Raw genomic sequence first — 24,937 nt, forward strand, 5'->3', positions numbered from 1 at the left:
CCGATATTTAACATTACTGATGTAATTTACGTGCTTCAGTGAACATATGACCATACTGCATAGTGTTTTGTAAGCTGTCGTCATTAGAATAAGTTTAGAACATTGTGCGTCTATGTCTGCCATCTAGCGGAGAAATGTTGTCGCAGCGTAGTCGCAAAAAAGGCTCGCATAGAGCAGGCAGTATAGGAGGATCGAGACGGCGGTGCATGTTACAGATTTAGTTCAAGGTTTGTTTCATAGAGCGCACTGAAGACCTAAAGTCGCACCAGTCTCCAGCACGGCCAACTCACCGCAGAGCGTGTTCCCCCAGTTGACGAGTTTCGCATGTTGGTAGCGGGAGATCCACAACACAAAAACACGCAATGCCAGTCTTGGCGTAAACTTCAAAGCGCGCGGTGCGTGCAGGTAGCCGTCGGAGATGGTTTATCATGCCGAACGAGTGTTTCCAGTTTGACAGTGAATGAAAATGTAATTTAATGTTCGTATCGTCAGTGGAGGTGATTTTAGGAATGAAGAACGAGTGGAATAAATGCGCTATCAGGCTTAACGATGCCATTTGTTCAACGTGTTGTCGAGCCGATTTACCTTAGCCGGCGGAGTTTCTCCAGAGAAGACGAAGGGGATGTGCTTCTTACGGATTACGAGTTGGATACCGTTACTAATAATACCTTAAGTAACGCCCTACGACAGTTGGCATCTTTAGTAGTGATAGCTAATGATATTTTCGACGATCTCTCCAGGGAGCTTCATGATGTGTGTGTACGATCCAATAAATTACGGTCCAGGATTCAGGTGGTTGAAGAAAAGGTTGCGGCATTCGACCCGAAGAAAGTTACAGTTCGTGAGTACATGTTTTAGTTTTGTTTGTGTTATTTCTGATTTGTGTACGAAAGTTCCGTGTTCGAAGTTTTGAAATGTGCGCTGTTTTATATTTTGTTATGAAATTTCAGAGCGTTCTGTGATTTCACTCGGGCGTAATTGAAAACTCCTCATAACGGAAAAGTTTATCTTGAAGTTGATATCTTCGTTTTGACACAGGTCAAGGAAACAAAGATAAATTATGAGTCTGTTACCCTATTTTGTAAGTCTAGTTATTAATAGACGCTATTTTGAATAAACTTTAATTCTGCTTTCTCCGCAATTCGAGGTACGTAGGTTACGAGAAATTGAAGAGAAAGTATTAAAGTCGCAGAAAATAATAAAGCATTTACTGCTAAGAATGACGAGCTTAATTTTTTTAGATGATACTGAAATGACGTATTATTTCTGAATAGCATCGTTATGCGAAATGCTTTTAAAGGCTTGCACTTCAATTTTTAACGACTTGTAAACCAAATTTTTATGAGTTTTGAAAACAAGCTAAAATGCTAGATGTTATATAAATGCTACACCGACAATTATTCTTAAATACAAAACTTTATTTAATATATTTTTAATCTTTTTTCTTTTTGAAAATTCAACCGAGGAGATTTTGCACCCCAGGACTGCCTGAAAAGGCTGTTTGTTTACGTTAAGCAGTCTTGCAATGTGTTAGGGTCCTACCACGATTGTAGATGAACGATATATGTATCAGTTAATACAATTTCATTATAAGTTATAGTAGACGAATGGGAGAACCCATGTAACTAATTCATGAACGTGACTGAAGTTAATTTTGTGTACTTTCTTTTTTTTTTTCTTCTGATTTTTCCCTTTGTAATTCAGTGTTTTGAGGAAAAACATATAATTTCAATTAATGCTGATTAATAGGTAATATATTGTGATAATATTAATGTGAAATGATAATCGCATTTGTGTAGTACTAGCCTAATACATAAAGACGTACGTACTGTGTCTTGTTCATGGCCACCCATCAACGGTTGCTAGGTAACATTGCGTCACACACTTCGTATCGCTAATATCAGATGAACGCCAGCCATAATAAAAGTAATATAAATTTGTACGTCTATTTTAAATTTATATATAGGCTAAAACATACCTAACATAGAGGAAAAGAGCAAATTATTCGTACTGATGCAAAATTAACTTGAATCCTGTTCATGAATCGGTGACACTGATGAAAGAAACCATACAACATGCCTGAACATTTTGTTCTGTCATTCGTATTCTCCCATCGCTTACAATACAATTGTTTTTACTCATATCTTTCAGCGTCTACAATTCTGGTAGGACTCCCAATACGTAACAGAGCTGCTTGGGCAAACTCTAGGTATTCGAGCTTAACAGCCAATAACATTTGCAGGTAGTACAACTACAAACTTTCCAGAAGTAGGAAGAAATGATCATAAATAAAGTTTTATCTGGAAAAAAGGTCAGTTTCATATTTTGAGTAAATATCGCATTTTATTGCGTTCTCAAAACAAATTAAAAATTGGTTTACAGGTCGTGAAAAATGAAAATATGGAAGGAAGTTTTTCTCGTAAAATCGCTATTGCGAAAAATCTTCACACTTGCTGTGTACTCGAGAAGTGGTATTTATTTTTCCCTTTTTACTTTCGATCCGATACAGCAAGTTGGTTACATGATGCGGGTCAAATGGGTGGATACTCACCTTTGTTAAAAACGCATGGCAGCCTTGGAGCTAGTTTTTCATGGTTTCCCATTTCCCACCAGGTTCTCTATCTTAATTAAGGCCACGATACTTGTATCTCAATCCCAGCCTTTTCCCCATCCCATTTACCAACGTCGCCAAGAACTTTTGTGTATCATAGCGACGTTAAATAGATAGTTTTCGATGTGGTATTGCTTGCAACAACTTGTAGAATACTGTGTCCGAGTTCTAACGTGGTTAAGCAGATGTTTTCTTTTTGTGTAGCTACCACGGGGTACTGGACTGAGCTTGGTCTTGATTAGTCTCAAGTAAAAGGCTGCACTTTATAATACAACCTTTCCTTATTTCTTACGCTCGACGTGGACTCAAAGACAAGAGTTTCCTCCGTTCATCTGCCTGCTCTAAATGTGTTCTGTTATCTTCCGGTACTCTTTTATATTTTTTTCAGTCATCAGTTGCAGTCGTTCTTGTTTCGCTTTGAATAGTGCTCGTAGATCAGAAACAGAGGACAAAACATAAAAATCGTACAATATTGGATTCTATGGCAAACCCGTCGAGAGTTAGTCTCCTAAATAAAGGGGTGTGTATTACATATCATTTCGTTCGACCACTTAGAACCACGGATAACACTTGTGAGCCTTTCTAGATTTCCAGTATTCATTCGTCTTAATGCAGTCATTCGCTTTTCGGACCACATTGCACCAGGTCGCTGTCTCATTTTCCCGGAAGATCCTTTATCCCATGTATCCAAGCCTTGAACTTTTACACTACTATTTGCTGCTGCAGTTGTCCATAGTGCTACATTTTCCAGTCATTAGAAGATCAACAATTAATTCTGTGTGATTAAGCATTTGAGAAGTCACCGTAAAATACGAGACGGAGGCTCCTCATGCGAGAAACCCCTCGAAATGTTGACGTGAGCCGTTGTATTTTTCGTAATATCCTCATTATACAGGGTTATTTAGCGAGGTTATCCACCTCAAATAACTCGTGAACCGTTCAAACTATCTACATTTTGTTTCCACGTTCAGTACAGTAAAAAGAACACCTACAGTATATGTCAGGAGGTGAAGCAGCTCTGTATGTCAACAGCCCGCTCATGTTTCATACGTAGCACAAATCGAACAGGGCAATCCTCCAGCTGGCAAATGAAGCACGTTTGAATACATTACATTTTCTCAAGAAGTACTTGCCCGATTTTTAGAATAATCACAGTGCTGAATTTGTAATCTTGGTCGGTTTTAAGGCTGTGAAGAAAAGAGTGGTTTCATTTAAGAACAACTACTGAAAGTGCAAACAGAAAACGGTTCTCGAGTTATTTGAGAAGGGCAACTCGGCTGAATAGCCCTGTATCAACCGTGGCGAGAGAGGACTTAGGAACATACTAATGGAGTGTAGTAGCGGTATTTGGTCTGCCTTGGAATCAATCTGGACTGATAAGTAGGAAAAAAAAAGCTGTTTCCAAGCGTTTGGATATTTAAATGAATGCATAGTTCGATTTTTCCATATTTGGTATCGAGAAATTATCTCTTAGATAGATGAGTGATAAAAATGATCGTTGGAAGTTCTGCAGACTTAGGCCTATCCGTTACATGGCGTTACGATATCCTCCAAAACGCTTTTTTTTTTTTCCTTGCAAAAACGCAAACGGGGTTTGTCTGGCTTTGACTTCCTCTGGAAGCGATATTTTTGTAGATACATTCGTCCAAAAAAAAAAGGAATGAGGGCATGGTGTTACAAGTTTCTTGCAGGAACACCTTTGTGAGTGTTCTTTTTTTTTTTAGTTGCTGTAAGTCGTAGGGTGACGATGGGACAGGAAAGAGCTACGAGTGGGAAGGAAGCGGCCGTGGCCTTAAGGTACAGCCCCCAGCATTTACCTTGTGTGGAAATGGTAAACTACGGAAAACCATCTTAAGGGCTCCTGACAGTGGGGTTCGAACCCACTATCTCTGGAATACAGGATACTGGCCGCACTTAAGCGATTGCAGCTACCGAGGTCTTTTTCAGAAAAAACCTACAGATATGTTTGTTGTGGGTATCTACAGTGTTTGTAGTAATATGCGAGGACCATACATTACCATGCCCTCATTTTGTTACATTTTTGTGCGCGACTATACATTCCTTTCGCGATTATAATTACATAATTTTAGTCTTATCTTCGTTCCCAAGCCACATATGAACAGTTTAGCCTTATCTAAGCAGTGCTAAATATCTTAAGGAGATAAGATAATCCTTACCAGCCTTTCGCGATGAGAGATTTTTTTAATGCTGGGCGTCGAACATTTCAGCGACACGGCCGCCAGCTGGACACGAAAGAACAGGCACATACTGTAATCATGCGTTCAGTCAAGCGGTTTTTCCCACGCTTTCGTGTCTTTTTCTTTAAATTTGTCGTTTACCTGCGGTTAAGCAGGGAGATGGGATGATGCTATTGCTGCACAGAATAGGCTGCTTGTTTTGGTCGTGGCCTCCACAAACACGAAGCATGGAGGCGTGTGTGGTCCCACGCATTCTCTCTTGTTCAGAGCCCGAGCTAACGGTAAAGGCGGTTGCAGGGAATTTTGACCGGTTGTTCTCCGTTGTCTTACTAGAAGTTGCTATATTATGATTATAGACTTGACACCTATTGGCGACCTGCGTGTAGGATGAGGCCGTAGCTGAAAAACGGCACACACCCAGCCCCCGAGCCATTGGAATTAACCTATTAAGGTTAAAACCACCGGCCCGCTTGGACCAAAGGCTAGTAGTACGTTAAGCATTCAGCCATGGAGCTTGATAATGATCATTAATGAACGAGGGGAGTGTGTATGCAAAGACACTTCGAAAAATGAAAATATCGGCCAAAGAAAGGCAAGGACCACGAAGGGCGTGAAAATGACACTCTAGGCTTCGAGTGCTCTAATACCGTCGGGGTCGGAAAAGAACAAGAATTGACCACGGGAGGTCGGATAGGATACATGAAAGTGAGGAGCCTAGCACAAGCAAGTGGAAGCAATGCCAGGACTCAGCTAAGGACTCCGTGGTCGTCACCCCACGTTCCCAAGTCGAGAATTCCTGGGGCTCCTTTTAGTCGCCTCTTACGACAGGCAGTAGATACTGTGGGTGTTATTCTACCACCCCCGCCCACAGGGGACAATATGAGAAGACTTCCAGTAAGCAGAAGTATTCAGTCAACAATATGTAAAAGTGGTTGAATATAAAAGTAATGTCCAGGTAGAGGTGGTTACTGTAATACTGCCGAAGTACTGAAATTTGCCTATGATGATTACTATTTATGAGGATATACTAAAGGCATGCCTTTGCTGGCGAGATGTAGTGTTTACAGTGCACTATGTCTTCTGGTATGGGCTATATCAAATTTGTTACTTTCATTGACCTGTCTCAGGCTCATCCTTGGCTTTGACAATGTGAAAGTGACTGAGGTATGAGTAGTGCTAATACTGTAATACCATTCCTTATGCAGCCAGTCCCTGTTATGAAGGTGTGGAAATATCGCTCATAGGGTCGGTTGGTGCATGCATTTCAGTGGGCTTGGCAGACTAATATGCAATAGCAACGGCTGGCTCGGTGAGGAAAGCAACGGGAAACGACCTCACTCCTCATTTCCCTAGTACGCCTCTTCAGTGACACCTAGGCTATTTATGACAGCTGTTGGCGGAACTGCAGAGGATCAAACCAGCCTTCGGGCTGAATACCTAACATACATACATACATACATACATACATACATACATACATACATACTAAAGGCAGCGAGTTGTCGGTAAATAGTGGCGTAACTTTTTTTTTTTTTTTCTTGCAGTCACCGACGTTGCAGATTCCCTATCAGCTGTTCATTATATATGTATATATATATAAAGGTCCCATAATATACTGTTTTGCGGATTGCAGGATCAAATAGATAATGCTTCACCTACTCTAATTCTCTTGTGTTCTGTTTTGTAAAATCGATTTGTAGCGTTTTCAAAACTCTCACAGGATTGTAGAAATAGGCTTGTGAAAATGCATCTCAAAATCTGAAGCATCAGTTTTTTGCACCTTAGATGAAATATGGATATCGTAGGGGTTAAGAAACAAACCATCTTGTTGAGAGCTGGATGGAGGGCGTTGACCTCAAGGCTATACTTACGCACACACCTGTGATCTGTCACTCATGATATGGCGATTTATAGCATATCGGTACACTGCTGTTGTTAGTTACAGCGCAAAACACATTATTATCGACCGAATAACAAATCATTTATGGCCTTCGTGGAGTGAGAAGGAACTATACAGAGTCACGGCATAATGGATTGATAAAACGTCAGACGTGCATGCAGTGTGATATCATTTCAGGTGGCACTGAACCCGCAACCAGGAGTTGGTCACAGAGGTAAAACAACTTTCGTTTACAGCTAAGAAGTTGGTTCGTGAATATGTGCGTGAAATAACTGGAAATGGCCTGAAGTTGAAATTTTACTCATTGTAGGGTTGCCTTACTAGTAACATAAAAGTTGAGGATATTTTGATTCCACTAATCTACACGTCTATTTTCGTACGATACCTCCCACTGCAGAAACAAATAATTAACGACAATATTTGAGGTTTGTTATTAATAATAACAAAACAGAATAACACTCAGATGGATTTATTTTGTACTGGTAACACATTGTTGATAAAACATGTTTATTCATGAGGTAATTATAAAATGCAACGCATGTGTATAAAATTATACTAAATAAATAACATTGTAAATCCCCTTAGTGCTATGGCGTTCTGAAGAGCATTATTATATAGGGCAGGTTATTTCCGAGCTTGCTTCTTGAAAACGTATTACTGCATGTTGTACATTTATGTAGTCTCACTTCCGAGCGGATGCAGTGGTGTCTTTCGTGATCAACACTTCCCGAAAACTTATTATTACGCTCTTTCCCCAGGGAGGGTTGAGATTCCTTCGCCTCAGATGTTTGTGGAAGTGTCTTAAAGTATACAGCATTATAAAATTATACTGTAACATTAAAACTGACTACAGAAGTCACTTATTTATTGAACAGGTTAACAAGCTCAAAGAAGAGAAAATACAATTTTCAACACAACAGACAGAACAAAGAACGGCAAAAACATAAATGAAAATTATCTGTGGATTCAGAATCAAGCATACAGAAAGGAGGAACCTAGTTTCTTGCGACATCTGAAGCAGATCACACACAAACTCTGCGATATTGAGATCATTCTCCACTGATCTTTACTACGGAAAGTTTATAAACAAACCGTAGATTGAGTTTTGAGGTTACTTACAAAAACGAATTATTTGCACAAATAGGAACATTACTTTTCTCCCCAGTAACAGTAAAAACATTTGCAGCTAATTAACAATTCAGACGGGACATACCTATTTCTCGAACAGTCCCGCGTTTTTCGGGCCGTACGCAACCTTAATCCATTGTTCTCAGTTCGGAGACTGTCTGGTCGGCACTGTTCAAGTATGCTTGACTCAAAAGAACGCGAGTTCGATCACTGATCGGGAAGTAGGGAAATTCAGAAGTGAGACTTGACGTGATATATTGTGTACAAGCATTTTAATGTACCGAGCTCGATAGTTGCAGTCGCTTACGTGCGGCCACTATTCGGGAGATAGTAGGTTCGAACCCCACTGTCGGCAGCCCTGAAGATGGTTTTCCGTGGTTTCCCATTTTCACACCAGGCAAATGCTGGGGCTGTACCTTAATTAAGGCCACGGCCACTTCCTTCCAACTCGTAGGCCTTCCCTATCCCATCCTCGCCGTGGTGCGACGTAAAGCTACTAGCAAAAAAAAAAAAAAAAAAAGCATTTTAATGTAATGAAGTTTTGACTGCATGGTGTCGGTTCGGACATTCCGGTTTATTGCAATCGGAGCTATATCCTGGGGGATATTCCTGAATAATTATAAGTAACTTTCTCGGAGAACATATAGAATGTTTCACTAGAGAAATCTTACATAGCACGTCGAGAATTGTGGAATGGACGTTTTCCCGCCCTAAAATGTTCCGGCTACCTGTATGGGATCTATTTTATTTACAATCTGAGAAACACGTTTTAAACACGCCAGTCTAGACAACTTATCAGAGAAACTTTCTGTAAACTAAGCAAAAGAAGACTGATGATCAAGATGCCCATATGTGAGGGAACAACAGAATGCAGGAAGTTGGCGAGCTAAACCTTGGAGCCAGGCTGTGCCTTGCATTTCCTGTGGCGGTTATTCACAGGCCACGAGAACCCCTGGGCCGCCTTTTCTCCGGACCCTAGAAAGGGAGCCATCAGCTGCTCGACCACCCCTCATCCCCGCTCTCCGTAGTCCTTGAGAGCCGACAACGCCCCCTTACTTTTCTGCTTCATTCACACGACGGTTAAATACGATTTTAACGGGCACGAAACAATATTACCGTGCCTTCGAGGGCTCTGGAGGCATTCACCATTCTAATGAATATATACAAACGTCTTACCGCGTAGTAACTGCCACAAGGTCGAATAGCGAATATTATTTCCTCCAGCTGTTGCCTGTCGTTACGTAAATGCAGGGAAACCCTGGCATGACGCTTAAGCTGATAGATCTTCGTGTCCTACTACACCACCTTTACTAAATGAGCAGCCCTGATTGTTAAGGTGTTTGATACCGTGGTTAGGCAGTTAGCCCTGTTAGAGGAAAACATTTTCGCCATCAGAATGTTGACATGCCAAAAGCCTGGAATCATTTCCAAACCTTTCGGCAGTGTTCGTGTAGAGGAGGGTTGTTGAAGGCGATTCGCCCGTTGGGTGGAGATGTTAAGCCTTGTTTTATTCGACAGGAGTAGGCTGTGCAGACACGCGATAGAAAGATGACAATCTGCTACTTGTAATTATCAAAACTTCTCCTTTAAACAGCATTCAAATATCTGCCCCACATTATTCTGAGCAAGTGTTACAACCCAGTCTGTGACTCTGTCAAGGTCGCTCGATGGGGCGTTGGTTTCGTGCAAGTGCAGTTGTGGGGTCGTCAAGGAGACAGACATCCGTGCGAAGCTTTCAAACTTAGTCGGGCCGATGACCTAGATGTTGGGCCCCTTTAAACAAACAAGCATCATAACATTTGTATTTTTTTTTAATTACTGTTGGACATGGTACTTTTAAAATTATTGAAATATGACAGTAAGGTAAAAAATAATATAGGCAGAGCTGGACAAAAAGAAAACAGTTCTAGGCGCCAGACATAAAAAAAAATAAGTCGTTTGCTTGCCTGTGTGTCTATAATATTTACCAGGTTCGATCTCTCACTTCATCTTAATCTATCTTAAATCACATTCACTACTCCAGGCACGTCATTCAGTGGCTCAAAATGCAATCAATCATGAGACATGCTTATTATATAATAGTGCAGTACACAAAAAAACATAATGGAGAAAATCTGGTGCCAAGACCGGGGAAAAGCGGAGGTTTAACTTGTCGATGTAATGGTTACGAGCGAGCACGAGGCACATGGAACGCTCATATTAATTCAAGTTAATGTTCAGGTGTAACCGATGCTTATAACCCGATTCTAAACCTTATAATCTCCGTATTTAGGTGCGCTAGAGACACGGCAGTAACTACAATTAAAAAAAAAAGAATGTTACTGTCGAGATTGTTTAAAATGCCACCAAATTATTTTTTATGTGTTGCTATTTTTAGATCAAAATTAAATTCCGAAAATATTGCTGTTCCTCTGACTGATATCTAGCAGTTGTAGATGTCTACATATTTCTTTTCGTCGCCACTGCGGCACGGCGTCTGGGATTTTTCCAGCCCTGACATAGGTATTAGAAGTCAACACACTGGCTCAGAACACTCGGCAGTCAAAAAATCAGAGGTATCTGAAGTACAGACCACATTAAAGTTACTTAAGGCAGTCGTACATACATAGACCAAGGCCATAGCGATGTTTTGCTTACTGCAGAGAAGCAATTAACAGTAGCGCGTTACCGAGGTGTTTTTTTTTTTTTGGCGGAAGCGAGATCGGATTCGTGTTTCGGGCATGAAGGAATAATGGAATACCGAATTTGAGCCGTTTCGAAAAAAAAAAAAATTGAAGGTCAGTAACGGCGATAAAATCTTTTTAATGCACTGAACGGAATACAACATGATCGTTTTTAGTGGGTCGAAGGAGGCCGATAGGATCTAGCGTATTTTCAGAAAAATCGGCGGCTTCATCAAGGTGTCGGAACAGCGTTTAAGCCGTCACGAAACAGAGTTTTCGTTTCACTCGGTTTCACTCATTACCCCAAAGGCTCTTAACTTGAGCGTGGGTTGGCGACGACTGGGCCGTTAGCTGAGTCCTGACATTGCTTCCACTTATTTAAGCCAGGCTCCCGACTTACATCTATCTTGTCTGACCTACGTTGGTGAACTCTTTGTCTTTCTCCGGTCCCGACGCTATTAGAGCAGCGAGGTCTAGGGAGGCTTTCATTTTCATGCCCTTCGTGGCCCTTGTCTTTCTTTGGCCGATACCTGCATTTTTGGAAGTGTCAGACCCCCTCACTGTTTCTCCTCTGATTAGTGTTAATAGAGGATGGTTGCCTGGTTGTATTTCCTCTTACAACTATAATCACCACTCCCATCTTTCGTTTCATTTTTGTTTTTTGGACGTTAATCACTTCTCGAGTATTTTGCACCTTCGAAAAGAAGGAGCCTCGATGCAACACTAAGAGCGTCGAAGTAATGAGTGAGTGGGGAATTATGAGTCGCCAAATTCGGGACTCTAAAATCCCATCCGAATACATTACATCGCTTTTTCGTGTGAAGTCGTCCAGCGGGGATAAAATGAAGAAAAAAAAAAAGCACGGATGGAGTTGTTTTCGATTTTTTGTCGCACATATAGGGGCGTATCTCCCGAAAAATAAGTTTCCATTCCTGCTTTGCTGATGAAGTAGATCGAGAAATTTCTTCACCAGTGGACCTTAATTAAGGCCACAGCCCCTTTTCAATCCCATCGTCGCCGAAAACCTTTTCGAGTTTCAACAGATAAGTAGCTTCACATACAGCTTGATTGTCTTTCTCCTTTCACTAGACGATCTAATGAGTATTTATTCAGCTCGTGAGACAGATACAAATAATTAGGTTACCATACAAGGGAACAGTAATATAACACTGAAGCAGATTTATTATTTTGGTATAGCCTATCGTTAGCCGAAGAAATGTAAGTTGACGTCGTCATAGTAACGTCAAAGCACTCCGGACAGTCACCGTCCAGTTCGTGGTATAACGCAGGAGGCTTTGAGCGAGCGTGTGTACTTCATAGACAGGTGTTCCATATTGAATGATTTCATTCATCGACTCCTCCACTAACGCTTCGCGTCTCTCAACTGTCAATACTAACAAGTTTCTATTCCAGTTTTCCTGAAGTAAACAGACACTTCTCCTCCAATCGGCAAGCAGTAGGAGTCTTCCGGTCCGTTGCTGTCTGTTTCAAAAGCCGAAACTGTTCTTCTGTCGATCTTGATAACTATGATGTTTACTTGTAACTGCGAAGTACCATTTTGTTCATTGTTTGAAGTACATAATGAGTGTTATGTCAATATAACGCCCTTCAGCCACAATTAATTTGTTCCAGTTTTAAAGAAATCTCTGTGGTTTAGACGGTAGCGCGCCGGCCTTTCATCGCTGTGTTCCCTGGTTCAAATCCCGGTCACTCCATGTGAGATTTATGCTAGACAAAACGGGTGCAGGACAGGCTTTTCTTCGGATACTCCGGTTTTCCCTGTTATCTTTCATTCCAGCAACACACTCCAATATAATTTAATTTCCTCTGTCATTCATTAGTCATTGCCCCAGAGGAGTGCGACAGGCTTCGGCAGCCGACACAATTCCCATCCTCGCCGGTAGATGGTGGGGGGACTTCATTCCTTCCATTCCTGACCCGGTTGAATGACTGGAAACAAGCTGTGGATTTTCATTTTTCTTGCACGATTGTTGAAATACAAGAGTCATAGGAGGTGATCTCAATTTTTTTAAGAAATCCGGTGGCTTAATTCTAATTCTGGCAGACTTGCTTAACGTCGCACAAACATATCGAAGGCACTCGATTTATGTTTGACATTTCGTGAGTATTGACTGAATTTTACACGAATTGGTGGCACGTCAAAAATTGGGAACATCAATGTAGACGTATTGACGTACAGTGCATTAGCCAGTTGTCGCCTGGCATGTGTTTAAAGTCGTTCTGTACAATGTTGATTGCTGACTTCAGGAAACATTCCTGTTGAATCAACTGGTAGAAAAGCACGTGTAATGCAATTCGCCTCATAATAATACTAATAATAAAACAAGACTCAAAAAATCATCAGATTAACTCTCACCAACACAACCTCCCAAGAAAAATTCCTGGGAAATATGTCTGAACAACTTCAGATAAAAACCGGTGTCCGACAAGGAGATGGACTTTCCCCACCACTCTTTAACATAGCCCTGAACAAAATCACGAGAGATTGGCCACAAGCTCTAAAGGCTCAAGGAAATTAACAGCCATTAAGTGTGACAAGAATTAATGTAAAAATATCCTGTCTTGCTTTCGCAGGTGATCTCGCGATCCTCGCAACAAGCGAACAGGCAATCAGCCAAACCGAAAACCTCAAGAAATGCTCAGAAAAATTCGGTCTACAAATCTCCTTTTCAGAAACCAAGGTGATGTGCAACCACGAATTTGAACACGAAATTTGGCACAATCGAAAAAGTAACTGAGTTCCGGTATCTCGGAGAAATTGTAGTACCCACGGGAAAGGAACAGAAGGCCCCCGAAATCCGCATCCAGAAAATAGAGAGCCCTCGGCCGAGCAAAAAACATTTACATCAAAAAATGCCTTTCAATCTTCGCCAAAATTCGAGTTATAAAACCTGAAATACTATACGCAAGTGAAACTCTGGATCTCCACAGAAAAACAGTACTCGAAGTCATCCTGAAAGAGGAACGTAATACCATCAGAAAAATTCTCGGTCCAGAACTGACTGACGAAGGATACCGACTGCAATCTCGTACAAAAACCGAGGAGCTCTCAAACCTTGCTGCCTACATCAGAAAAAGACTCCTGAAATTTTACGGACACATCGAACGCCTTCCAGAAAAGACTGACAAGAATCTTACTAGAGGCAACAGAGAACACTAAAACAAATAGGTAAACATCTGAAATTCGCCAAGACCTGGAGAAATCAGGAATCAAAGTGGCCGAGATCGCAGACCGAGCCTGCTACAGAACGAAAATCAGCAAGTGAGAAGTAGTCAGAGAAAAGCCACAAGAAGAAGACAGGAGCCAAGTGGACAGAAGAACGAAGAACCACGATGAGCGAAAAATTGAAGGCTGCCTGGCAAAGAAGGAAATGCACAACTTCTAAGTGAGCTTTGCGTGATCAGTTTTCTGGTCTTTTTCTCTAATAATAATAATAATAATAATAATAATAATAATAATTGTTACGGGGATACCCGTGGAATGCAGAGGTGAAAAAAGGTGCGGGCTGGAATGGGTCTAACTACAAGGCCGATATACGAATTAAAATTGCATTAAAGGTTATATTTTCGAAAATAGCAAAACTTAACAATTTTCACATACAATTTCAAACTTTAACAAATAAGTCAAATCAGATACAAGACCAGGAAAGCCAAGATTTAGAGACAATTTAACAATCTGGGCCTCAAGCCCTAATTTTTTACAATTTCTGAGCTCTCAGCTCAACTTTACCAAAGTACATTCTTGTCCAAAGGGCAGAAAACCCCTTCATTCAAGGAGCCTTTGCTCCAAAAACCATACCAGGCCTCCTAGAGGCACTTTTGCCACATATAAAAGAGCTGACCCGCTCTCAATTTTCTGAGCCTATCAAAGGCCACAACAAACTTTACCATTAACTGCCCTCAAGGCACACTTACAAAGAAACAGAGGTATCTTGTACCCAACCTATTGGGCCTTAGTAGAAAAATAACAGGTTAAGTTAATGGCCCAAAATGCAAAATGAATGGAGGCGTGAACTTGCACTCCTAAACCCACATTTTAAAACCTAAAAGGCACTAGGCCAATGAAACAGGGGCTATTCCCAAGCTATGGAGGTGACTCGTATACAGAATAAATTTAACACATTAAGGAAGAGTAGAAAAACGATTACGAAAACGTAGTCACCTCAAATCCAAAATGAAGGGGAGCTCGAGAGGGTAAAGCACTCTTTAATCCCGATTTAAGGTTATAGATATATGAAGTTTTTACAGAATTCTACATGTTCAAGAGATAGGTTACATAGTAAAGGTTTCGGACCTTCCCCGCGGGTAAAACTGCTGAGTTAGCAAGAAATAAAGATGTTAAGCGGCCATTACCTTACTGAAGATCTGCTGCCTGAAGAAAGAGGCGCTTCCCGCCTCCCGCTATACGTCCATAGACTAACTTAGATGTTGATGATGTGGCCGAGAGACAAGAAAATCAGCAGTTTTTATACCCTCCAGGGAAATTCGAGACCTTTCATGAATAAAACAGCCACACCCACAGGATTTTTTTGGCTAGCTAAAAGTTACTCATCAAAATCGAAGAAGAAAGACACGATTGGTCAAAAATTAATTACAGAAATTCTGGATTGGCTCAATTCAAAACTGGCGGAAAGAAAAGATTAATATTGCCAACCCGCAAATGAATGAAAGAAATTTAGTAATGAGAAAACTTATGAATACAAACTTTCTTCAAGAGAGTTTCTTCACTTCGCACCAGGGTGCATGATCATAGCTTTTTAGTAGATACATCTATAAGAGAATGTCCACTCTTCTTGATCAATGGAAAACAAAACAAGTTGAAATCCACACAGTATTGACAACTTCATAATCACAAAAATTTTCGGTAGTGACATCTTCTGAGAAACTTATGAGTTGATCCAGTTTTTAAAGTTCAGAGTTTCTCCTGTAGAGGATGATTTATTGGTGCAAGATTTAAAACTGCGGCGTAGGGGTGTACCGCCCGGTACAACAACAACAACAACAACAATAATGATAATAATAATAATAATAATAATAATAATAATAATAATGGGACGTGTTGATCAGACTTTTTAATACACTTCGAGGTGTTGCTGTGAGTGTTTATATACAACATGTTGTAAAGGAAATCAAACAGGAATTTGGAAAGGGGGAGGAAATCAAAAGTCTGAAATTTGCCGATGGTATTGTTATATTTGATCCTACAAAAATCTCGGGAAATTGCTGAATGGTATGCACACCGTCTTTCGGAAGGATTACACAACTCGGGTGATGCAGTAAATATTAGATTAGGAAAGTACTTGGTAAGTAGAATTAATTAATTTATGGTCGAAGTAAGGAGGACATACGATGTAGACTTGCACAAGCAAGGAAGACTTCAAACAATGACCAAAATGATGCTTCACAGCTACGAGTAAGAAAGTCGTTTTCTGACATCAGAGAAGAACACTGTTGGCTTTTGAAACAGACAGCAACGGAGCAGAAGAACTTTGTTAAGAAAAGAAATTCGCTCATTTCGATTATTGATTTGGGAATTGGAAAGATGTTTTTGAAGACTTTCGTCTGGAGCACTGCATTGTATGGAAGTGAAGCATGGACGATAACTAGCTAAGAAAAGAAACAGAAGCTTTAAAATGTTGATGGATAGATAGAATACTGAATCGTATTGACGAAATAACATTTTGGCGAAATTTGACCAGAAGAAGAGATTGAATGATAGGCCACATCTTAAGATGGCCTGGACTTGTTCAGTTCGTTTGCCGGACTGAGTAGGTCAGAGCGTAGAGTGCTGCTCTTCTGACCTCAACTTGGAAGGTTCGATTCTACCTCAGTCTGGTGGTATTTGAAAGCGCTCAAGTAGGCCTACGTCAGCCTCATGTCGGTAGATTTACTGCCACTTAAAAGAGCTCCTGCGGGACTAAATTCCCGCACCTCGGCATCTCCGAAAACCGCGAAAGTGGTACCGTATGTAAATTCATTATTTTTATCATCATTATTGTTCAGTTAGTTTTGAGGAAAGTGTGGACGGCAAGAAAGGTAGGGGTAGACCAGTGCACGAATATGACAGATTAGAGTAGATTATAATTTTTAAAAAAACAACTAACCCCATGGCACTACAGCCCTTGAAGGGCCTTGGCCTACCAAGTGACCGCTCCTCAGCCCGAAGGCCTGCAGATTACGAGGTGTCGTGTGGTCAGCACGCGGAATCCTCTCGACCGTTATTATTGGCTTTCTAGACCGGAACCGCTATCTCACCGTCAGATAGCTCCTCAATTCTAATCACTTAGGCTGACTGGACCTTGAATCATCCCTCAGATCCAGGTAAAAAAAACCTGACCTGGCAAGGAATCGAACATGAGGCTTCTGTGTTAGAGGCATCCTCGCTACCGGCCCCCCTAAGTAATGTTTTCATATGTTTGGGTTCGATAATGTTGCAGTATCAAACTACGCTTCACCGTACATGGCAAAGATTACTGAAGCATAGCGGACAAAACAGATCTGCGTAGCAAACATTTGAGTCTCGCAGAACCCGCGTTAGTTTCATAACATGTTATAAGAGGATGACTGTACCTGATTTACATGAGGAATTCCTTCATAACGCAGCACCGCTATTGATTGTACCTCCTCCCACAATAAGAACGTCTAGTAGTGGAGGTGATCAATCACTTACCCGCTTCCCGTCTCGGGCTTTGCTTTGCACAGCCACTTCCGGTAATATGAGCAGCCTGGATAGGTTACAGATAAGAATCCTGTGAGGAGTACCCCAAGTGTGCTGCGCTCCATTGGCACCCGTTCAATAATAATAATAATAATAATAATAATAATAATAATAATAATAATAATAATAATAATAATATATGTATGTTGGGTATTCAGCCCGAAGGCTGGTTTGATCCTCTACAGCTACACCAACAGTTTTCATAGACAGCCTAGGTGTCACTGAAGAGCCATACTAGGGAAATGAGGAGTGAGGTAGTTTCCCGTTGCTTTCCTCACTGAGCTAAAAGTTGCTATTACATATCAGTGTGCCAAGCCCACTGAAATGCATGCACCTACCGACCCTATGAACGATAAATAATATAATAATAGCTATAAGGTTGCATTCGGAAGAAGGTGGGTTCGGAACCCGTTCTCGGTAGCTCTAAAGATGGTTTTCCGTGGTTTCCTCATTTTCACATTAGGCTGTAGCTTCCTTCCCACTCCTAGCCCTTCCCTATCCCACCGTCGCCGTAAGACCTGTCTGTGTCGGTGCGACATAAAGCAAATTGGAAAATATATACATTTTTATTATTACTATTCTTGTTTTCGAATGGGTCTACTATGGACCACGTTAAGCATCATTCATTTACGGTTCTTCCTCTTTCGATCGGCCCAGTACTTCTTCATCCTTTCGGAGTGGGCTTCTTTACGTTCTCGTGACCAGTTGTTGCCGGTCCGTTTTTTGCTACTTTGATCTTGGAATCCCTTAATTTTGTTGATGATTTTTCTGTATTCCTGTCTGTTGTATATTACCTGCTGTGATATATTATTTTCCTCGATATCCTCCTTGACCCCTTTAAGCCAGCTAGTTTGTGTCTTCCTGTTCTCCATGTATTCCAGAATTCGCTTGGCTGTTCTCTCTGGTGGCATTCTTTTAATGTGTCCGTAGAAGCAGAGTCTTCTCTTCTTGAAGGATGTTGTAATTTTTTCGGTCCTTTTGTATAGTTCCTCATTTGGTCGCAGTCTAAATTCTTGACCCACTTTCCTGGGCCCTAGTATCTAGTAAGCCCTTCCTGTTCAGTGGAATACATTCGATCGCATATAGACTTTCTGGTTTGATGACAGTGTTGTAATATCTGATTTTTGCAGTGAATGAAACTGATTTTTTTATTGTAGACATTTCGACATAACTGGTATGCTGCTTCCATCTTTCTTGCCCTTTCCTGTAATGCTATTCCTGGTAGTCCTGTTGGGGTTATCCATTCCCCCAGATATTTAAACTTCTATACTCTTTTAATTGTTCCATACTTGGTGACAATATTTTGTGTCGGATCCTTTTTGTCCTGAATCATTAGTTCCGTCTTTTCGAAGGATATCTGAAGTCCCGTCTTTACAGCAGTCTCTTCAAGTGTTTCAATTTGTACCTTGGCTGTTTCAGTGTCTTCTGCCAGTATTATTATTATTATTATTATTATTATTATTATTATTATTATTATTATTATTATTATTATTATTATTATTTTCAGTGGCGTGCGGTGAACACATTCGTTACAATGTACGTACAGTTTCACCCGGTGACATTTCCTGGTAGTAGTCATGGTTTTCACACAAATACTCTGGGACTATTTGTTTTCTAACTTAAAACTCCTAACCTAAACTGTATCGGCAAAATTTAACTGGTATTTTATCGTCGCCGAACTTTTATAGTTTCACTCGCTCACTGAGTGTACGTGCATTAACGGCAAACAAGGGAAAATACTCGTCACGTCGTATAACACACGTTATGATAATGAAGAATGGCACAGAACTCACGGAAACTTCACGTATAATCCAAGAGGAACACGACAAACATTGACTATATATATCCCACAATCACAGACAACCAAATTTAAAAAAAAATATTTTACTCTCTCTTAGTTCTGTGTTCATGCTGGGCAACCTAAATATTTTTCTGTGACTATCGGAAAACATATTCTACATGTGCCGTCAATGAATTGCTCGAAGAATCTTTATACATGCCGAAATTCAAGAATTCTTCTATATTACAATTGATTTCATAAACTGGTTCTATTTTTATCATCAAGACGATGTGCAAGTGGCTATACTGTTAACATGTTGATATTCTTCTTGTAGTCTCTAGTGTGTGGCGCTGAACACTTCGAGTGTCAAGTATTAAAGCTAGGTGGCCTGTCGCCGTAAATTGCTGTCGGGGGAGGGCCCACAGCTCTGCACCGCTCCCAGGACAGGGAAGCTTCAAGTGCATGCGTCAACTTAAATTTCGCCGGGGTAGCTCTCTTTCGCTACGGCAAGGGAACCCAGCTCGCTGGAGAAGCTGAACTGCGGTAGTGCGAGCGGATTGTCCAGACAGCTGTACTTGGCTTGGCTTTGATATTCGTAGCTTTGTAAGCGTCTAAGGAATAATAAGAAAGTGTGAGTACAAAGTCCTTTACCCCAGTAGGGCTGAGGTAGACGGGGTTCAGTGCACGCCACTGATTATTATTATTATTATTATTATTATTATTATTATTATTATTATTATTATTATTAATTTCATCCGCTCACTCATCGATACGGCCACGTTTATCCACTCTGCCTGCCTTTCTATCACGCAGACTAATACCTAGTGATGGGATAATCGAATAGAAAATAAGCGCTTATTCGATTATTTTTTCGATTATTCGTTCGGAACTGCATTGGAATGAATGCTTTCGAAATAATGGAATTAAAAGTGATTTTATTAAGGCAGTTAATTCACTCATTTAAATCCAACATTTGGAGATACGTTTGGAAAGAGGCGTATTTCTATTTTTTTCCTAAGAGTTCATCTATTCGCTTATTTCGATCGATTATCCATCCGTCAGACTTAAACCGAAAGATTGATTCATGATGGATCCGAATATTCTATGCGATACAATGAATGATATTTGAAACTGATTCGGTTATCCCATTACTACTAATGCCCTTCTCTTTGAACTCTCGCCAAAGTGGAATTCGTTTACGTATTTCACAGCCGTACAGCATGACCATTGGATATACCTAAAGATTATAGCGCCAGCTTTTTAACATAGATACGTTTTTCTCTATCTGTAATTAGGGAGATCGAGTTCTCAGACACTATTGTAACCATGACAACCACTAGGTCAGTAGCGCCATCTCTCCACTGTGCGATTTCTTCTGTAACTAAGAGCTTGAGAACATCTCGTATCAAGTGAACTCTGTCCACAATTAAAATACTTGAACTGGCCCGGAAAGCGAACCCAGGGCCTTACAATAAGACACAGGCACACTATCTCTACACCACAAGGCTGGCTAACAACAACACCTAGAAGATCCATGCTGCTCCTCACCATTCGTTTTACACTGTAAATAGGTCAGATGAAATAGTTCCATGCTCTGCCCGGATACTTTTGCGAATGTTCATTTTTATTACCTCTTAATTATGTGTCAAATGAATGTTTGTATTTTAACGTAACAATTTTACGTTCTTATAAAATTACCAGTATACAATTTGTTACCAATTTTTAAACAAGGGCTTTCAATAAAGTGTCTAAATTTACGACTATTTGTTTTTTAAGACTTTATTAAGGCTTCATTTTTAGAATATCATAACTATTAACCATTTGCTCATCATTTGAAGCACATTTCCAACATCATCCTCACATTCATATGTAATTTTAATACTATCAGGTACCTGATTAATTACCTTTCAGATTGAGATTAAGTCTGAAGATGCCCTTAATTAAAGGGCGAAACATGTCCCTATAATTTTATTCAAGATTTAATTTCTTAATTAAAATCTCTTATTTGTGTATTGAATAGGTGGAATAAATAAATTTGAATATTTATTTGAGCCGAGATTCTTGTCTGGGGAATACCTAGTCGATCCTTTCAAATGAATAATATCAATAAGTGATGACTGCCTTATAGATACGTTGTAGCCTACACGATTCCTGCTGTTACTGGGACTGTCACCAATCAGCCGAGTGAACCCGAAAACTGTGGGTTCAACACTAGTCTCGGTCATTTTGCACGTTTTCTTTTTCAACCCCTTCTGATACCACGCCGATGGACGCTGAACTTGGACTTAAGACTTTTTTTTTTTACATGCCACTCCCTCCTCACGTCCACCCCCTAGCGGTGCCATACCCCCTCAGTATTTCTTCTCGTACAGTACAGAGGTGCTCACGCTGGGTATTCCATCCCGCGGGCGGACTGGCAGGCGATGAGCACAGCGTATGCTGTTCACAGGCCGTGAAGGTTGGGCGAAGTCGTCCCATTCGCTCTTGATCACTGCAGCGATATCCGAGTTTGAAATGAGGTTAGAAAATAATGAAAGAAAGAGGGCAGAAATCCACGTCATTTTCAAGAAATAACATATTTATGTTCATACCATTTTATGTTATTTTAGGCCTACAACCTCAAATATTTTTATGATGTACGTAATGAATTACAATTTTCACTATTAACTTTTAAGAGGTGCTTTAGATTAAAAAAATGGAAATACTGTCCTTGTACTAACAGCCTATATATGCTTCATTCATTACATCCCTGACCTGGTCAATGACTGGAAAACAAGTTGTAGGTTTTCATTTTCCACTGTCATGTCCATGCAGAGCATTGTAAATCGTACGTTTAAACCCTGTACATTTGTAGATTGTAACAAAAACAATATAACGTATCAGTTTTGTTTGAAGTAAAAATCAATCCGGAATATCTTGAAAAGCTCAGGTTTTTTTTTTCGATTATAGCACTTTATTTTAAATACTGTACTCCAATCAGCATTTCGCCGAGTAGTGGAGAAGAGCTTTGTAATCACAATCGAACGTCAATGGTCCCTGCAAAGTGTGTCCGCTCTCTGGTTTCACTGTGACGTAAGCTGCCCATATTTACGTCACGCCCGCCCGGCCTCAACGGGCGCCCAGCTGAGCACCTTAGGGTTGCAGAGTTGCCTATGGTCGCCTGTAATTTGTAATCGTTTAGCTTCGCCGACGTCTTTACGTAAACATGCAGCTCCTTAATTGTGTGCAACCCGCTACGTACAGGATGTCTTGCGGGCTAGGGCAAGACTTCGCCTGTAATTAGTTGGGTGGCCATTTAATGATTTGATTTTAGGATCACTCGAAGTTGACTGAACGTTGACAACAATCAATGCCTGAAAATTCACCGGCAGGTAAATGCGGAGATAATGAAAAACAAATGGAGTAAATCTGTCCAATAGAACAGCCGGACGAACTGGAAATAACTGGTTAATTAATTTTTTTTAATATATAGCCTATATAGCGGCCCTGTGCTGAACAGCAGCATTCGCTATAAATAGGTCAGATAACTCGTCTTGATATGCCTGTCGCAGTTTTTTTTTTGCCTGCGCTTTTCAGTAGTTTTATGAACATTTATAACACTTCTTTCCATACAGTATTCTATGTGCTTCGACCATTCGGGTGTATCTGGATCTTAACATTGTCAAACGATCTTGCCCGAGATAATGCCGTGACTGAATACTGGTTCGGGGTAGTAGACTTCATCATTTTTCAAGAGTTTGTCCCAGCGCTGTATTACTGTACTGGTCATACAGAAGGCTAGTCGACTTCATACCTTCCCGTGCGTGCGTACGTCGACTGTTTTCTATTAGCAGTTATTAGGACAGTTCTGCCATCTGTTAAGTATATTTAGAAGCTGGGGAACGTCAGAGAATCAAAGAGTGTATAGCACACAATAATATTCTTCCGTGATCAGAGGAAGTGTTTACTCTCTGGCTTGACAGGCAGTAATCAAACATGGCTGCATGCAGTGCCATTACTAAGGATGAAAAATCACATATATCAGAATGTTAATGAAAGTGTTAGTCGCTTAGCAACCTGCTATGTACAGATTGTATTGCGGGTTAGGGTAAGTCTTCGCCTGCAATTGTGCGAGTGATTCTTTAATGATTTTATTTTATGATTACTCAAAGTTGGCTGATATTAGAGACCTATGAATGACTCATGATTCACAGACAGGTAATTCCGCAGAGAATGAAACAAATCGGTCCAGAAGAACGGCTGTTTTTAGTAAATTATTTTAATATATAATGAGAATTATTAGGTTAGTATTATATTTACGAATGCTAGAATGTCGTTCATTTTCCCACAGTTCAAGAATGTCACCATTCTTTTGTCGATCCATTCATTTTTCGTTCGATTTCTCAGAACTCTTCATCTTCCCTGTGATGACAATAAAATTATACATTAAAAATGACAAACCTGCATGGCCTAACGAGGAAAATTGTGTTATCGAATTTTCTGTTGGCCTACTAGTTATTTCATAATCAACCTCCAAGCTCTCGTGAACAGTAGTTGGTACGAGTTGGAAAATTGCCCACTTCTGGAGCAGCAGACGTGCTGAGAACTCGCCTCGTGATGCAATCCCGCCTGAAGTTTGTGACTCTCCCTATAAAGCAGACCCTACACGGTCAGTAATACTGATCAGTATTACTGAGTCAATAATACTGACAGTACGCATCAATATTGTAGCGACCTTACACGATCATTATTACTGTCAATATTTTGGTCAGTACCAGTGCACTAGCTTACCATTGCGGCATTCTCACTTTACAAATAAAGTCAATTACCGTCACTACGGAATGAGATTTATAACATGCAATTGCGGTATTCTATCAAAATGGATCGTAAAAGACGGACATTTTGTAGCTATCATTTTAGTACTGTACGAAACGCAGTTTTAAACGTAAACGATGGGTTAAAGATCGGCTTAGGAAAAGAAGAATATTCTCATATGAAGTGTTGAGGGAAACACAATATACCGAAGCAGAAGATTATCAGAACTATCTCCGAATGCGTGAGAGTACTTTTGCGAAATTACTACGAATGGTAGAGCCTTTTGTAATAAGGCAAAATACAAACATGCGGTGCTGTTTATCGGTGGCAGAGTGATTAGGGGTGACAGTGAGTTATCTTGCAACTGGTATACATTTTGAAGATTGGTAGAGCCTTTTGTAATAAGGCAAAATACAAACATGCGGTGCTGTTTATCGGTGGCAGAGTGATTAGGGGTGACAGTAAGGTATCTTACAACTGGTATAAATTTTGAAGATTTAAAGTTTTCCGCTATAATGTCACGAGTTTCCATCAGTACAGCAGTTGTGGAAACATGTAAAGTATTGTGTTATGTTTATTCTGGCAGCGTTTTATATACCTCGATAAACTTTTGCAATAGGCCTACTTGACGGTTCCACAAGCACCTCTACTTGGCCTTGGTGAGAAACTCATTTGTCGTCCACCGCTGCTCCGTTGATACTGACAGAAATAATGACAAGCGCACTCACACGGTCAGTATAACTGTCAGTATGCCCACCACTCTGCAGTACTGACGCTCGCAGATCAGGAAATCCGGATCTGCTTCAGTACTGGCCTTCATTCCATCATTCCAGTCCACACGCGATCAGTATTACTGTCAATATTTTTCGATACTGACAGTTTTATTGACCGTGTAAGGTCTGCTTAAGCTTTTTGCTACCAGGCTCCTCACTATCCGACCTCTCTTCGTCAACTCTTGTTCTTTTCCGACCTCGACGGTATTAGGTATGGAGTCTTCGTGGCCCTTGTCTTTCTTTGGCCGATAACTTCATTTTTTGAAGTGTCGGGTCCTTTCCGATTTCTGTTAATAGAGGACGGTTGCTCACTTGTACTTCCTCTTAAAACAATAATCACCACCAACACCT

At 40.5% G+C, this 24,937-nt stretch overlaps 1 protein-coding gene across 1 annotated transcript in view; it reads left to right on the top strand.

Moving 5' to 3' along the window:
- Nucleotides 1-402: 402 nt before the first annotated feature.
- Nucleotides 403-24,937, top strand: part of gukh (GUK-holder) — a 582,564-nt gene continuing 558,029 nt past the window's right edge. The window contains 1 exon segment of the mRNA XM_067154738.2: nucleotides 403-841. Within this exon segment, the coding sequence (XP_067010839.2) occupies nucleotides 550-841 (292 nt within the window). The 5' untranslated portion in view covers nucleotides 403-549.

The sequence above is a fragment of the Anabrus simplex genome, chromosome 10 (genome assembly GCF_040414725.1).
Source record: "Anabrus simplex isolate iqAnaSimp1 chromosome 10, ASM4041472v1, whole genome shotgun sequence".
Taxonomy (NCBI): Eukaryota; Metazoa; Arthropoda; class Insecta; order Orthoptera; family Tettigoniidae; genus Anabrus; species Anabrus simplex.